Consider the following 14,362-nt stretch of genomic DNA (forward strand, 5'->3'; position numbering starts at 1 on the left):
GGAGATTGGAGACGGGAACATACGAGGGGAAGAGATGTTCAGCCCCAGGCGATACGAGAAAATAAAAATCTGGAGATGGGGTACCCTGAGGCACCAATATATTAATAGAATAGAGTAGAGGAGAGCAGAGTAGAGGAGTAGTCTGGAGAAGATGGAGGGTTCACATGACCAGGGCTGGAAGGCCTGGATTATATCTAGATATATGACACTACATACTAGCTATTCTATTTTATTTCACACATTCTGTAGTAGATGTATACTAGTATTCTACTATACTGATTTAATCCCATCTACTAGTAAATACTAGTGTGGTGGTCTTTCAGGTGAAACAGTGTTTTGCCCCTCGCTTCAACTGGCGGAGGTCACTCGTCACTCACTCGCTTCTTCTTTCTCTTCTTCACCTCCTCCTATCATCCCACCACCTAGTCCATCTAGGTATATTCAAGTTCTTGCACCGATATCTACACCAAAATACGCTGTGACTGTTTACACGACACATCTCGCTCGATCATACCCTAGCACCCGCTGCTCCACCTTCGTGATCGGCGAGAATTTTGGATCTCCATGTCTCCGCAATAGACCCTCGCTCGCTTTCACCTTCGCTTTGCCACTGCGTTCACTTCCACGCTCGTTTTGCTAGTTTGCTACTAGTAGCTTTACTCGTCTACTACGTCTGCTACGCCTCTTCATCTTGACACTCCCCCATCTACTCTCTTCACCATGGCTGCTCCGGTCGCAGAGTATCCGTCCATTCCCACTCCACCTCCAGCTTATCTCCGATCGACACCTCCTTTCCCCTCTCAGCAATCCACTCCACGCAATGCCGTTCCGAGGCCCAAGAGTTTGACCACCGATAATGTCCCAGTCATCCAAGACTCCCCCCGGTCGCCTGTGAAAATCGACTATGGCATTGGTCTTCCGCCCGCCTCACGAGCCCCCATTGAACACTTCCACAACGGTCCCCCGACTCCCCAGCTAGAGCTGCCCGAATTCGCCGGCATGACAATCGACGATCCTGCACAACCGCAGCAGACATGGTCTCCAACATACCCGCCACGCAGGGAATCCATGCAGCACCCTCATCCATATGGCCATACCCCCGCAAGCAGCGGATCTTGGTCGGTGATCGAGCCACATGCGCAGGATGGTACAATGGGGAACCCCAAGAAGAGTGCGGCCTCGCTCGAACACCATGATCTTAGCCACAACAGTTCCTCTCGTGGCAGCTTGGAAAGCGTCGCTCTCGCAGCGGACGGCCATGAGCCTCTGGCATATCACCACCAGCAACAGGAAACCCCACAAAGCAAGCGGAAATCAACCCCCGGGATGATTCTACCGGACAATCCGTCAAGTTCTACCGATAAACTCGCCGTGAGACGCTCAAGAATCACCCGCCCGCTCTCCAACCATTCCTCCAGCTCCGACCTCGCCCCCGGAGCACACCGTCGCAACCTCTCAGCTTCCCCGTACATGCATGCACGATCATCCTCCAGGAACTCCAGCGCATCCCACGACAATCGTTCCTCGTCTTTCCTGGATCTCCTCAACACCTCCTATCCCCAACCAGGCCCAGGGGCGTCAAAGCTCAACAATGCCTCTCTCCGCGCATCAGTCGGCAACAATGCCTCCTTACTCAGCCACAAACAAACATTTGAGATGTACCTGGCAAACGTGAAAAAGACAGACGAACCCGCAGTGCTCTATGAATTCGCCGTATTCATGATCAACTCCATGCGCGACATGCCATCCGTCGACCTCGAAGACTCCAGCTCGATCACCCGCGCCAGACTAATGCGCGAGTCAAAGTCCATCCTTCAACGGCTCGCAGACCGCAGCTACCCCTTCGCACAGTACTACCTTGCCGACGGCTATGCATCCGGCCTCTTCAACAAGGGCAAGCCAGACCAAGACCGCGCCTTCAGCCTTTTCGTCGCTGCTAGTAAACACGGCCATGTGGAGGCGTGTTATCGCACAGCGCTCTGCTACGAATTTGGTTGGGGTTGTCGTGCTGATGGTGGTCGCGCCGTGCAATTCTACCGCCAAGCCGCGTCGAAAAATCACCCCGGAGCGATGATGCGCATGGCCAATGCCTGTCTGGCAGGAGATATGGGACTGGGAAAACGGTATCGAGAAGGAATCAAATGGATGAAGCGGGCGACCGAATCTTCAGATGCACAGTATAACGCGGCGCCTTATGAACTGGGCCTGATGCACGAGACAGGCTACGGTGATGACGTTTTCATCGACGAATCCTATGCTGCACAATTATTCACCAAAGCTGCGGAATTGGGTCACCAGGAAGCGGCGTATCGATTGGGTGATGCTTACGAACACGGCAAATTGAATTGTCCTCGCGACCCTGCACTGAGTATTCACTTCTATACCTCCGCCGCGCAGACCGGTCACCCGTTGGCGATGATGGCTCTGTGTGCGTGGTACCTCGTCGGTGCTGAACCAGTCCTTGAAAAGGATGAGAATGAGGCGTATGAATGGGCAGCTAAGGCTGCGGAACTTGGTATGTCCTAATAGCCCGAAATCACCTCTTAAACCAGCCAACTAACACTTAAAACCAAACAGGTCTCGCCAAGGCGGAATATGCTGTCGGCTACTTCACCGAAATGGGTATCGGATGCCGGCGCGACCCCCTCCAGGCGAACGTCTGGTATGTCAAGGCCGCTGATCAAGGCGATGAACGTGCGAAGCACCGCATTGCTGCCATTCGAGCTGCCGCCGACGGTGCAAACCCGGTAAATGCAGCTCGAAATGGCCGGTTCAGAAAGGATAAAGGCCAAGGTGAGTGATCCGCGAAAAATAAACAACTCTATATAAATGGATTTCAACTAACATACATGTTTCCTTCAGACGGCGAGAAACCGAAACAGAAGCGTTTCATGATTTTCTGAATTCCCTTCCCCGTACATGACTTATCTTTCAACATTCTCTCCGTGTGAAAGACAAAAATACATCTACATCCTTCCCCCGAACACCCAAGTCACCCGCCATGAATGAATGCATTTACAGCCTGTCTCTTCCCTCCCATTCGCACCTCCATGTCATGATTCCCCCAATACTTCTCGATTTTGGTTTTGATTTAATCTTGATTTCCTTGTTCATCTCTCTTCTGCATTTTGATGCCGAGTTCCATCCAGTTCTGTCTGGCTATGCTTATATTGTGATTCTGATTGTGATTTTCATTCCGGCATTAATACATATCATACTCTGCATGTTCGACTCTCCTTTTTTTCTGCGGTTCTATGTCGGTTTATCGAGTCATCTGGTCTGGTCTGTTGTATAGTGTTCATATACTATTCATATTTTAATTCCAAGGTTGATACTACGGCTTTTCTATTGTGCGAAAACACACTGCCTAAAGCTTAAACTTTAATGTTTCAACTTGCTGTGCCACTATACTATGCCTACCCTTTTCTACCGGCCTAAATACACCGACATACAACTACTTTCCACACTGCGCTTATCGAGCACGTACCTATAAAAGAGGTATGGGACATTGCCAAAAGCAAGGTAGGCATCTATCTGCATGATTGGTTCCTATTCAGCCCAATGAAAAGCGTCCATCACGTTAACGCGAGGAATCTGACAGCGTTCACCCATCTTGACCTTGAATATCGAATCTACTAGTAGTTCGCCCAGTCTTGGCTCACGATGGCACTCACTTCAACAGAATACACGGATGCCCTAAACAAGGTACTCTTAAGTGCTGGCGAAGTTGCGAAAAGGGGAAGAAATACGAAGATCGAAACAGCTCACCTGGTATATGCCCTTCTCACGACGACGGTATCAAGACGTCAGAAACCACTCAAACCTCGCCATACTATCTTTGAACAAGTCATAGCGCAAGCGGGTGGCTTTCCTGAATAACTTGCCCATGTCTTGAATGCTTTGCTGGGTAAAATGCATACAGAAGACGTGCCGTCGCAGGAACTTCCCCCAATGTCAGCAGCTTGCGCAAGAGTCATGCGATTCGCAGCACAGAAACTAAAACCTGGTCAGGATTTGACTGCCATAGATCATGTAATCCAAGCTGTTGTTCGGGTTCACGAGATTCAGGATGCTCTGAAGGAATCAGGGATTTCCGATCCTGATCTAATAAGAACAGCAATTCTCGAAATACGATCCAAATTATGCCTCGATACAAGTGCAAATGAGACTTTCAATATTAGGCTTGACCAGACATTCGCGCTTGATAACATAGAAGTGGTCCAACGCAACCGTACTCGTCATCCTGTTGGTTATGAAGATGAAACCCGGGAAATCATACAAATATTGAGCCGGAGACGGAAAAGAACCCCCGTTGTTGCCGGTGAGTCTTGCATGACAAGAAGATTCATTATGGAAGTATTGGCTTCGATGATTCTCAGCTCTAAGGTTCCGTCGGAACTTGAGCGATACCGAGTTCTACCTGTGCAAAAGGGATTCTTGGAGGCCGGACTTTGGGATTTGGAGGAGCGGTGCAAGCACATCTCCTATCACATGCGCTCTTTGAATTATCCGGCGATTCTATGAATCGATATTTCCTGTCGTCACACGCTGGGAAGTGGAGATAAGAAGGATATCATCAAGCTACTCAAGCTTGTGCTAGAAGGGGACGAAATTCGCTGCATTGTTACGACTTCTTTAGACGAATTCTATGGGAGTTTCTCCTCCTCCGATCAGTTTCAACCTGTTTTGACGGCTGAGCCTTCTATAATCGAGACAGTCTCCCTTCTTCGGGGCATGAGAAAAGACTCGGAAGCTACAAATAAAGTTAATATCCTTGATGCCACAATTGTCGCAGCCGCTAATCTTGCGACGCACTTTTTACCAAGACGACCTCTTCCTGATTGTGCTGTCGACCTTATTGATGAAGCCGAGGCTGTAGCCAGAATAGAACTTCATTGCGGTACGAAAGAGATAAGCGAGTTGGAAAAAGCGCATGCGACAACTCGAGATTGAGGATTTTTCCTTGCAATTTGATGGCGAGACTGCTCCGGATTGTCTACTAATCACTGCACAAGACTGGATGGCTGCGACAAGAAAGAAATATGCTCCGATTTTCAAGCTACATGAAGAGAAAATGGACGTAGTACAATTGATTTCTGAGGCTGAGCAAAAGCTCGAATCCTTGGGGCAGTTGTTGGAAAAGAGCAAGCGTGAAGGGGATTTGCAAATAGCCTTGGATTTGGAATATTACGCAATTCCAGAGACTAGAGATCGGCACTCCTATTTACAAAATCAACATAGGGAAAGATACCCGGACTCAAATCCTCGACACAGCCATGATGACGAGGCATTGTTCCCGGCATCTGTGATATCCGAAACAATTTACGACATTGTCTCAAAGAGGACAAGGATTGAGGTTTCCGTGTTAAAGCCACTAACAAATCTGGAGCCTTGGATATGAGCTATCGGCGAAGTATCTCTTCGTGTTCCGTTGCATCGGCGCCTTTGGACCATGCCGACTACTCAATCGGTTGGATTTGCCCTTTGGCAGTTGAAATGGCAGCCGCGCAACTGATGCTCACCAAACTGCATCTACCACTTAAATGTCTCGAGAAAGACCCCAATCAATACATCTTGGGAAGTATCGGGAACCATAATGTTGTCATCACCTGCCTACCCCACGGCGTTCCGGGGAGTACTTCAGCAACAGTCGTAGCCGATCGAATGAATGCGACATTCCGATCTCTCAAATATATCCTGCTCGTCGGAATTGGTGGCGGGGTGCCAGATCATACAGATATTCGACTCGGAGATGTGGTTGTCAATCAGCAAATCATCCAATATGACTACGGCAAGGCAATGGCCAACGGAAAGTTTGAACGAATAGGTCAATTGGCGAAGCCAGCCCCGGCACTTCTCACTGCTATGAGTCGCATCGAAACGAATCATTTAAGTGATCCTTCGCACATATCGAAAATTATTGGTGAACTTGTCTTTCAAAATCCCATCTTTGTATTCCCTGGATGTCGGGAGGATGTGCTATTCGACGCATCGTATGGACATGGGAGTGGATGCCCGATTGTTCTCAGTGCGATGTGGAAATATTGGTTTCTAGAGCTGTCCGAAGTCATGATGGTCCCTATGTGCATTACGGTATCGTTGCAACGGGTAATCAGGTCATAAAGGATGGTCAAAAGATGATGAATCTAGCCAAGGAGCTTGGGATTCTCTGTTTTGAGATGGAAGCGGCTGGGTTGATGGATCATTTTCTTTGCCTTGTTATACGGGGTATTTCTGATTATTCGGATTCTCATAAGAACAATCGGTGGCAGGGATATGCGGCAATTACTGCTGCGGTATATGCGAAGGATTTGATTAGTGCGTTGGAAGTTTCGTAGCGGATTTGCATTTGATTCTATTTAGGTGATGTTACTATAATACAATAGAAACAGAAAGCAAACATAATCCTTCATCAGATTTCGGATCATGACGACTTTGGCTAAGATGGCATAACCACAGAATCCCAATGTACATAGTATCACGAGATAGAGACCATATTTAGGAACCGGGCGGTTGTCCATGGCCCACAGGAGTCGAAGCATTGTATTTATTAAAGATCGCATGTGGGTACTGGGCTTCCTTAATGAGGTCAAGCACCTTTCTGAGGAAGTTTTTACCTCACAAAGTCCATTCATTGAGCCCTTCAAGCAGAAAGGCTCCCGAGAGGGAGAGGGCATTATTCAGCACCAGACGGATGTAGTCTACCGTCTCATCGTTGGGCGACGAAAGCTCCAGATTCTTGTACAACTGAGTCTGAAGATCTTTGAGCGAAGTGTCACGGGGACACGTCCAAATCTCAGAAGTCAGATGAGTGCCGAAGGAGATCATTTCATTCAACTTGAAGTTGCGACGCGGTGCCTGTGCGACAGTAGGTGGCATTCCCTTCGACCTAGATTTTAAATGATCCAGACAATGCACAGTGCGCGCCGTGAAAATGATTCATCATGGGACATATCTATTGAAATGGGCTGATTGGCTGGAACGTTCTTGTTATCGTGGATCAGCACCGATCTTGGTATTGGAGTGTTTCTTCGACGACCTCACAAGTGCAAGCGCGAGGGGCTCTGATCCGGAAGTTGTGGATGCGGATGTGTCAGGTAGCGCAGGACCCCTTGCTGCCAGGGAGAGAACGCCAATGTGGAAATGGACATTGTTGAGGTGGCTATCTTGGTCGCTTGTATCCATGGATGTTGACTCTATCAGAACGCGAACTTGGAGGTGGATAAACCTTCAAGTTGGAAATATATAGACCAGACTCGGAGTGATTCTGAATTGCAGCAATAATACTGGCTTTTTAACCTAGGTACTAGTCGTCGAAATGCCGCTGTCATTCCCCGGAATCCCGCAAATTGAATCAATTACTACTAGCTAACTACCGTAGTATTTATCTACTTCTCAGCCTTATGTGGTAGTAAAGACGGACCAGTGTACCATTTTAGGCATAACAACACTGGGCAGTTGAAGATCACTATATATCAATATCTTCTCTCTTTGACTTTCTCGCTTATTTTATAAGCCTTGGGCATATTGACACTCTCCCTTTTTTTTTTAAGTCTTGGGTTAAATCCTTCTGAACAGGAAGCTATCAGACTTCACGCGGAGCTAAATTCTAATTCGCTTGCATTTGAAGGGGCGGAAATTGCCAAAAATAGTTAAATCTCTCGTATGCAAGTTCTCAAGGGCCAAAATTAATTTATCGGGACCAGGGGCTGGGAGTCGGACTTGAAAATAGCTTGGTCCTGAATCATTTACCACTCCAAACCTCGGTGGGGGATTCGATGGAGCTTCGAAAGAGTTTTGGCCCCCATGTTGAGCTTGTTGATTCTCCCCAGGCTCCCTGTGTAGATCCTAACCTCTTTTGATACAGCAGTGCGAGAGCAAATGAGCGTCAAGGGGCCGCCCCGATAAGCGGGTCGAGGCTTGATCCTAAGCCTCCACTCTACTCAACGTAAGGCTCGAGTTAGTAACAGAGATGCACTATCGACTTGCGAACGAGCGTTGATCGCCATATTGCAAATACTCGCTTTGACATTAAAGTTCTATTTTTGTGCTGGCACTGCTGAAGACCTTTCTGACAAGTAATTTCACTAGAGTATATAAGCACAAGGAATACCAAGCTTTCTGCAACCTTGCACAGACATCCACAGAAAAAGTAATCACCACTCATCTACATTTATCTTTACTCCTCCTCGCCCCTCATCAATCCTACGAGGCTCTCAATCCTCTTCACTCAGTTCCACTCCTCCATACTCAAAATACACACTCATCATGGGCTCAATCACATACGCGGACGGCGTCTCTATCCTTCAGCTCATCGCATACCTCCCATCATTTTTCGTGTCCAGCTTCCTGGTTTACCGTCATGGCTTTAGAAGCTCGGGCGGCTTTATTTTCCTCGTCATTTTCACCTTCGTCCGCATAGTCGGCGCCTGTTGTGAATTGGCGACTATCCACAATCACTCGACTGGAGTTTACATTGCGGCTGCGATCTGCAGCTCCGTTGGATTATCTCCCTTACTCATGGCTTGTTCAGGCATGCTATCGAGAGCAAACCAATCCATGGCCCGACCTGTCCTTCACAGACTCACATTTACCGCTTTTCGTGTCATCACCATCGTCGCGCTGGCTATGACTGTGACTGGAATTACATGGAATATGACTCCCGAGGCCTTGAAGACGCCAAACACCGAAGTGAAGGTTGGCATGATCTTGTACTTTGTCAGCTGGGTCCTTCTGTGCATTGGTCTCGCCGTCCTGTTTCTGCGGCGCTCAAAGATCGCAGAAGGTGAGAATCGCAACTTGCTCGCTGTGGCTGTCTGTGTTCCGTTTCTCCTTATCCGAACCATTTACGCTATCTTGCTCTGGTTTGTGGCAAACAATACATTCAACGCCCTGGACGGAAACACCACGGTTCAGCTGGTGATGTCTGTACTTGAGGAGATGATCATTGTTTTCGTTTGCTTGAGTATTGGCTTTACCTTGCATGTTCGGGAAAAGAACTGGAAGACCGTTCCAAACAAGGAGACTGAATTGAGAGAGGAGATGGCTTAGATGATTCTCGTTTTCTGTTATAATAATTGCGCATCGCGATTGGCGTTTTATTTTTTCTTTTGGGGCAGCTTCACGAATTTATTTCTGTTCTTCAATGCTCAATCTCACTCGGTACAAAGCAACTCTCTTCTTAGTTACTGCTAGTAAATTATAATGATAATAACGATGCTAATATTTCATTCATGGTGAGATAGAGGCTTCGGTATCCATTTCCAGATGCTAGCATGATGATTACTCACACAAATAGGGTAAAGGTGGTACTTTGTCGTCTGAGAAGAACGTGGCTTTCATAATTCTACCCGAAGAACACCGCGTACGGTAGGTGAATTACTAACTAGTTACCGCAAGTACACGTGGACAATATTCTCTCAACATTTTGGAAAGCTTCCATGGTACTGGGTCTTTGGTTCATGAAAGAAAATCATATCTTCATCGTCTGTGCTTAAAATGGCTAACCCCTCATGCAGGCCTCGTAATTTGGGGGCCATGTTTGATGCAAGCGACGTATCCCAGAGATAGCGGCGTTGGGTCCACGGCAAAAGTGGGCCTAACTGCCCTAAAGTGCAAAATAGTTGATCGCAGCCTATTTAGGCTAACATTGCGGCCATTTGCATAGCTAGCGTAGTGAACAGCCCATGCTGTGGTCCTCGCTGATCGGGGGCTAGGTTATAGCTGTGCTGAAAATAGAAATGCGGTGTTTGATGTTCAGGTTAAGATCTGAAGAATACCCACCTTTCTCACTACTGTAGATTCCCCAGACTTGCAAGTCACTTACTATTCAAACATGGGTAAATTGGTCGTTAAACTTGTCGGGTCGGGTATCGACGCCATCAATGCAGCTCGAAATCGTTCATCTTCCTACAGCTCAAGCCGCGATCTAACCACAAAACGCGAACTTACCGCTGATCAGAGCGGTGAATTTGTCATTGCAGACGACAAGGTAGCCGGCGCGCTCATCCACGAAGGATATGCAGAGCTTCCAGCGCCCGGTGTGCCCTCTCTCCACACACAATATGCAGAGCTCCCTGCCTCATTTTCCTTTCCGGACGAAAAATATGCCGAGCTTCCTGGATCCGAAACGCAGCTCCATGAGAATTATGCAGAGCTTCCAAGTGTTTCATATGAAGATATCAACACCAAGAAGATCGAAGAGCTCGACGCAGTCGATGGGTACGATACCAAATATTCCCCTGTAGAAAGGGATAACTGGGATGCGTACAGCGAGTCAAATTATTCAACCGACCCCAATCGCGGCATTAATCAAGATGAAGCGGTCTGGACACTCGATGAGACAACAGGGTACGCGAGACCCCCGGCATACGAAGAATCTGGAATTCCGCCCAGTCATGTTTCAAATGTGCCAGCAGACAACAAGGTCGGCGAAGCTAGAGAAAAGGAGCGACAGGAAATCGAAAATATGATTCGCGATCTTCTGAATATGGCAGGGCCGCCAAATTCCTCCACAATCCAGATCCCTGGCCCCGTAGTAATTCCACAACGCAGGCCCGGGTCGAAGTTTCGTGGCTTCGTGCGCGCATATGCACCTGAATTGGCGGATTGCGGCATCAGCCAGGACATGTTCTTGGAGTTTCTGGAAGAGGTTTACGAGTCAAGCAAAGTGAGTGCTCCCTGAGTATTTCGGCAAAATGTAAGAAACAAGCATGCTAATGTCGGAACTAGATCTCTCGAAGTCTCGATGTTATCGGTATCGCAACGGATATCGTTACCTGGGTACCTGGAAAGACAGATGTTATGACCGAAACTCTCATGAAAATAGTGGCTGGGTCAATTCCTGGGTCACGATATGCTGGCCGCGACCCAAGCTTCGTGGACTCGGCCAACGAGTTAATATTCATGCCTCGAGGCCTCTGTGCTATGATTGTGGAGTTCAAGGATAATGTCTTTGGTCAACAGGAAGGCTTGCTCAATCCACTTTCCCAGAGAATGGGTAGAACCATATTCGCTTCCGAGAAGATTGATTTGACCGAGTCGGCCATGACCCCCAAATCAAGCACCGATCTCTATGAGGGTACAACTATCCAAAAAGATACATGTCCGAGCTCTTTCCGGCCAGGAAACATGGAGCGTAACTCGAAAGCTTCCGGAAACAATGTCTCTCTTCAGATTGAGTTACCCGAATCCAGGCCGTTGGTGTTTCCTGATTTAGATTGCGCGGGCATGGGGGTCACAGAAAGAACGGAGAGAACGGAGAAAACGGAGAGAGCAGGACCAGGCGGTAAGGAGAAACACAAAATGCTTAGGGCGGCAGGTGGTTGGATTGGTGATCAATACGAGAGAAGGAAATTAGACTCAGAAGTGAGATTTATCCCCATTTTCACATCATATTCGGGTTGATTGTTGGTTGCTGGTTGCTGGTTGCTGACAAGGAACAGAAGGCAAATTCTTCACGAATGTCGTACGGACATAGCTTAAACTGCTCAGACCCGCACCAAAACGGCTCCACCCATTCAGCACATAATGGGAAGCTCATATCGGCCATTACAGGTGGGAGGTTGGGAAACAAAAGCAAGCCGGGACTGATTCATCGTGCTGCTGCTTCCATCAAGGAAGCTCAAGATGCCAAGCGAGCTACCCGGAGCATAGATTCAATTGAATCAAGCAATGACACAATATGGACGCGCTTTGGGAAGGATACTCGGGGCCTGGGCTCAATGAAGAAGGTTCTGCAGCCGAATGTGCAGTATTTGGTCATTATGAATATGCCCAGTCAGGAGGAATTACAGCAATCGGCTACCAAGCTGGAATATATCATGAAGGAAAAGGGCTTGCCCATAGCTAATGGCTTTGGACAATAGCGAGAGCTATCATGGATGGTGATATTCCCAAGTTGATGCAAACGTGTTTTTGATCATCTGCCGGCTGTATTCATATTTTTCGCGTCATGTTGCATAGCGAAAACCATAATAGATGATTCATGCAATTAAGCGAATTGATGTTTGATTTGTCAGATTACTCAGATTTTTCGTAACATATCGTGCACACTTGATTATACACAGCCTTGTTTGTATGTAGACACGTAGGCCGCAGGAAACAAGCAGTGTCTGCAGGAATCTCCACTTATTCGCGGAGTGAATGATCGACACAAAATCACGTTTCAAGGTTCCCGTTGGATGGATAATGTAAAAAATAATCTAATAAAATGTTAAGCAGAGGGTTCCAGACCCAGGCAGCGACTTTTTATTCGTGTAAAAATTGCTGCTTGATATTCGAACGCCCATTTTCTAAGCAACTCCAGGAGAATCGTCTAACATTCCCGTTTAAAGAATGGTTTTGGCCCCCAACGCCCCCAACGCCCCCAAGGCTCTCTAAATACCGATAGATTGGAAGCGGTCATTTCTGTTGAGTCATGCTGGGACTTCCTTTTTGAATTAGGTCGAGCTAGGACATGAGCTATAGTGTGTGAATGGACAACTGCCCTGCCGCGTAACCATATGCCAAGCTCAAGAGGCAATGTAATCCACTTTTTAGCACAAGGTTGCATGGGGCCGCATTTCCCATTTCTGTATTTCAAATACAGATCGCAAGGCTGAAGAACTGTTGATGAAATTATTCACCGCCCTGGTCTTGGAGAAACTAGACAATATTAAGTTAGATATGGCGATTGTTGACTGTCGTACCATATCTGGACATTTGCAAAGTTTAAACTTGTATAGAGCCCATTAATAATCATGATCAGCTTGATCTCGGCTTTCAATTTCGTGAAATTTATCTCTGAAATATTTTGCCACTATGAATCTCGGCCGTGTTATGCGAGCTTATGCGAGCTCCGAGGGCGCATGTCCCGTGAGTATAAGATTTCGAGACTCTCTTCCAGATCTTGACTGAGATACACAACCACGGTTGATACTTTATCTGGGCCCAAGCTTGATTCAACCAAATTCTATAAGACGATGGCTTCACAGGATAAGCCTCATGTTCTGATTATCGGCGCGGGACTTGGTGGCCTAGTTCTCGCTCAGGCTCTGCGAAAGCAAGGCATATCTTTCCAGGTGTTTGAGAAAACCTCGGATTCCCGTTTTCAAGGCTGGGCTATCGGAATTCATAGGTATTTTGCCCATTGGTTCTGGCCCTTTACAAATCACTGAAATATCGGACAGCATCATCGATGACCTGTTGGAGCATTTTTCCTCGGACATGCCGCCTATCAATCTGACGGACATTTTTTTGCCGCTTTCATTGCCCGCGCAGATGATATTTTATGGTAGCAATGAGGTCGAGCCTCGTTATGGTGTACAGGACGCCGGAAGTAAGGCTGTTATTCGATGCAACCGGCAGCGTCTAAGATCATGGCTTGCAACCAATATCCATATCAATTTCGGTAGTGCAGCTACCACACTTGAAGAAATTCCAGGAAATCGCGTCAGGGTAAACTTTGAGAATGGCTCAAGTGCAATCGGTGACATTTTGGTCGGCGCGGATGGTGTCAACAGCGCTATACGCCAATACTTGGTACAGCCGGATCCAGTTCATGTGCTTCCGATTGCCACGGTTGTTGGGGAGGTCGTTCTATCCGGGAAAGAATTTGAAAAGCAACTTGAGTTGGGGTATAGCGGGTATGTGGCACATGATGCAAACTCGCAAGATGAAGGTAGCGGAAGAATATTCGTTGGTTTGAATTCTGTCAATGCTGACGGAAAGTCGGGCAACTATTATTGGTCTGTGAGCTATATCGACCCGGCCGCATCAAACCTCCCTCATTGGACATCATATGCAAACAAAGCCAGAAGATACGAGCTAGCATTGGAAAAGACAAGCCATCTCAAGTCTGAGTTCACGGAGATAATTCGTCAAACGGGAGTACAGGGGGTGTCAGACATTCAAATGTGCCTCCGGGAATTGGAGCTCCAAGATCTCCCAACAGGAAGAGTGACCTTGCTCGGAGATGCGGCTCATTGCATGACACCTTGTAAGTGCACAATTCTTCTCTTTTTATTTCCCTGTCGTGCTAATAGAAATATGCAGTCCGTGGAGAGGGTGGGGTCCAGGCCATGCGCGACGCTCTTCATCTGTCAAAGGCAATTACTCTGATAGTCAAAAATACCGATGGCGGCAACGAGCTCAACAGTGTCATGGGGGAATACCAGAAGGAGATGCTCTCTCGGGGCGGCACAGCGGTTCGCCTTTCGCGAAATGAATGGACCAAGGTATCTCAGGAGGAGCGATCCAGTTGGGGCACTCGGCGCTCAATAATTCCATCAAAAAAGGTGCTATTGAGTGAGATTCCTTGGGCAAATTAGATCTTCGTTGGTTAAGAATAACCGAGATGTACATCGAAATGCAGTGCCGATCA

The 14,362-nt window shown here is 47.6% G+C and overlaps 6 protein-coding genes across 6 annotated transcripts; 5 read left to right on the top strand and 1 right to left on the bottom strand.

Annotated features, from left to right (window-relative positions):
• Positions 1-720: 720 nt before the first annotated feature.
• Positions 721-2,801, top strand: chs3 (putative chitin synthase activator (Chs3); the record flags this gene model as incomplete). The annotated part of the gene is made up of 2 exons (XM_056628823.1): positions 721-2,515; positions 2,578-2,801. The coding sequence occupies 2 exons, from the start codon at positions 721-723 to the stop codon at positions 2,799-2,801; spliced, it is 2,019 nt and encodes a 672-aa protein (XP_056491557.1).
• Positions 2,802-3,951: 1,150 nt separating this feature from the next.
• Positions 3,952-6,123, top strand: N7509_004187 (uncharacterized protein; the record flags this gene model as incomplete). Its single annotated transcript, XM_056628824.1, has 3 exons — positions 3,952-4,469; positions 4,557-4,900; positions 5,390-6,123. The coding sequence occupies 3 exons, from the start codon at positions 3,952-3,954 to the stop codon at positions 6,121-6,123; spliced, it is 1,596 nt and encodes a 531-aa protein (XP_056491558.1).
• Positions 6,124-6,618: 495 nt separating this feature from the next.
• On the bottom strand, positions 6,619-6,879 carry N7509_004188 (uncharacterized protein; the record flags this gene model as incomplete). The annotated part of the gene is made up of 1 exon (XM_056628825.1): positions 6,619-6,879. The coding sequence occupies one exon, from the start codon at positions 6,877-6,879 to the stop codon at positions 6,619-6,621; it is 261 nt and encodes an 86-aa protein (XP_056491559.1).
• Positions 6,880-8,268: 1,389 nt separating this feature from the next.
• On the top strand, positions 8,269-9,051 carry N7509_004189 (uncharacterized protein; the record flags this gene model as incomplete). Its single annotated transcript, XM_056628826.1, has 1 exon — positions 8,269-9,051. The coding sequence occupies one exon, from the start codon at positions 8,269-8,271 to the stop codon at positions 9,049-9,051; it is 783 nt and encodes a 260-aa protein (XP_056491560.1).
• A 784-nt stretch (positions 9,052-9,835) lies between these two features.
• N7509_004190 (uncharacterized protein) lies at positions 9,836-11,867 on the top strand (the record flags this gene model as incomplete). The annotated part of the gene is made up of 3 exons (XM_056628827.1): positions 9,836-10,669; positions 10,732-11,367; positions 11,445-11,867. The coding sequence occupies 3 exons, from the start codon at positions 9,836-9,838 to the stop codon at positions 11,865-11,867; spliced, it is 1,893 nt and encodes a 630-aa protein (XP_056491561.1).
• Positions 11,868-12,962: 1,095 nt separating this feature from the next.
• Positions 12,963-14,309, top strand: N7509_004191 (FAD-dependent oxidoreductase; the record flags this gene model as incomplete). The annotated part of the gene is made up of 3 exons (XM_056628828.1): positions 12,963-13,117; positions 13,170-13,978; positions 14,035-14,309. The coding sequence occupies 3 exons, from the start codon at positions 12,963-12,965 to the stop codon at positions 14,307-14,309; spliced, it is 1,239 nt and encodes a 412-aa protein (XP_056491562.1).
• Positions 14,310-14,362: the final 53 nt, after the last annotated feature.

This window comes from Penicillium cosmopolitanum (assembly GCF_028827165.1).
Source record: "Penicillium cosmopolitanum strain IBT 29677 chromosome Unknown utg000005l:1.0-4006212.0:1.0-4009387.0, whole genome shotgun sequence".
NCBI classification, from domain to species: domain Eukaryota; kingdom Fungi; phylum Ascomycota; class Eurotiomycetes; order Eurotiales; family Aspergillaceae; genus Penicillium; species Penicillium cosmopolitanum.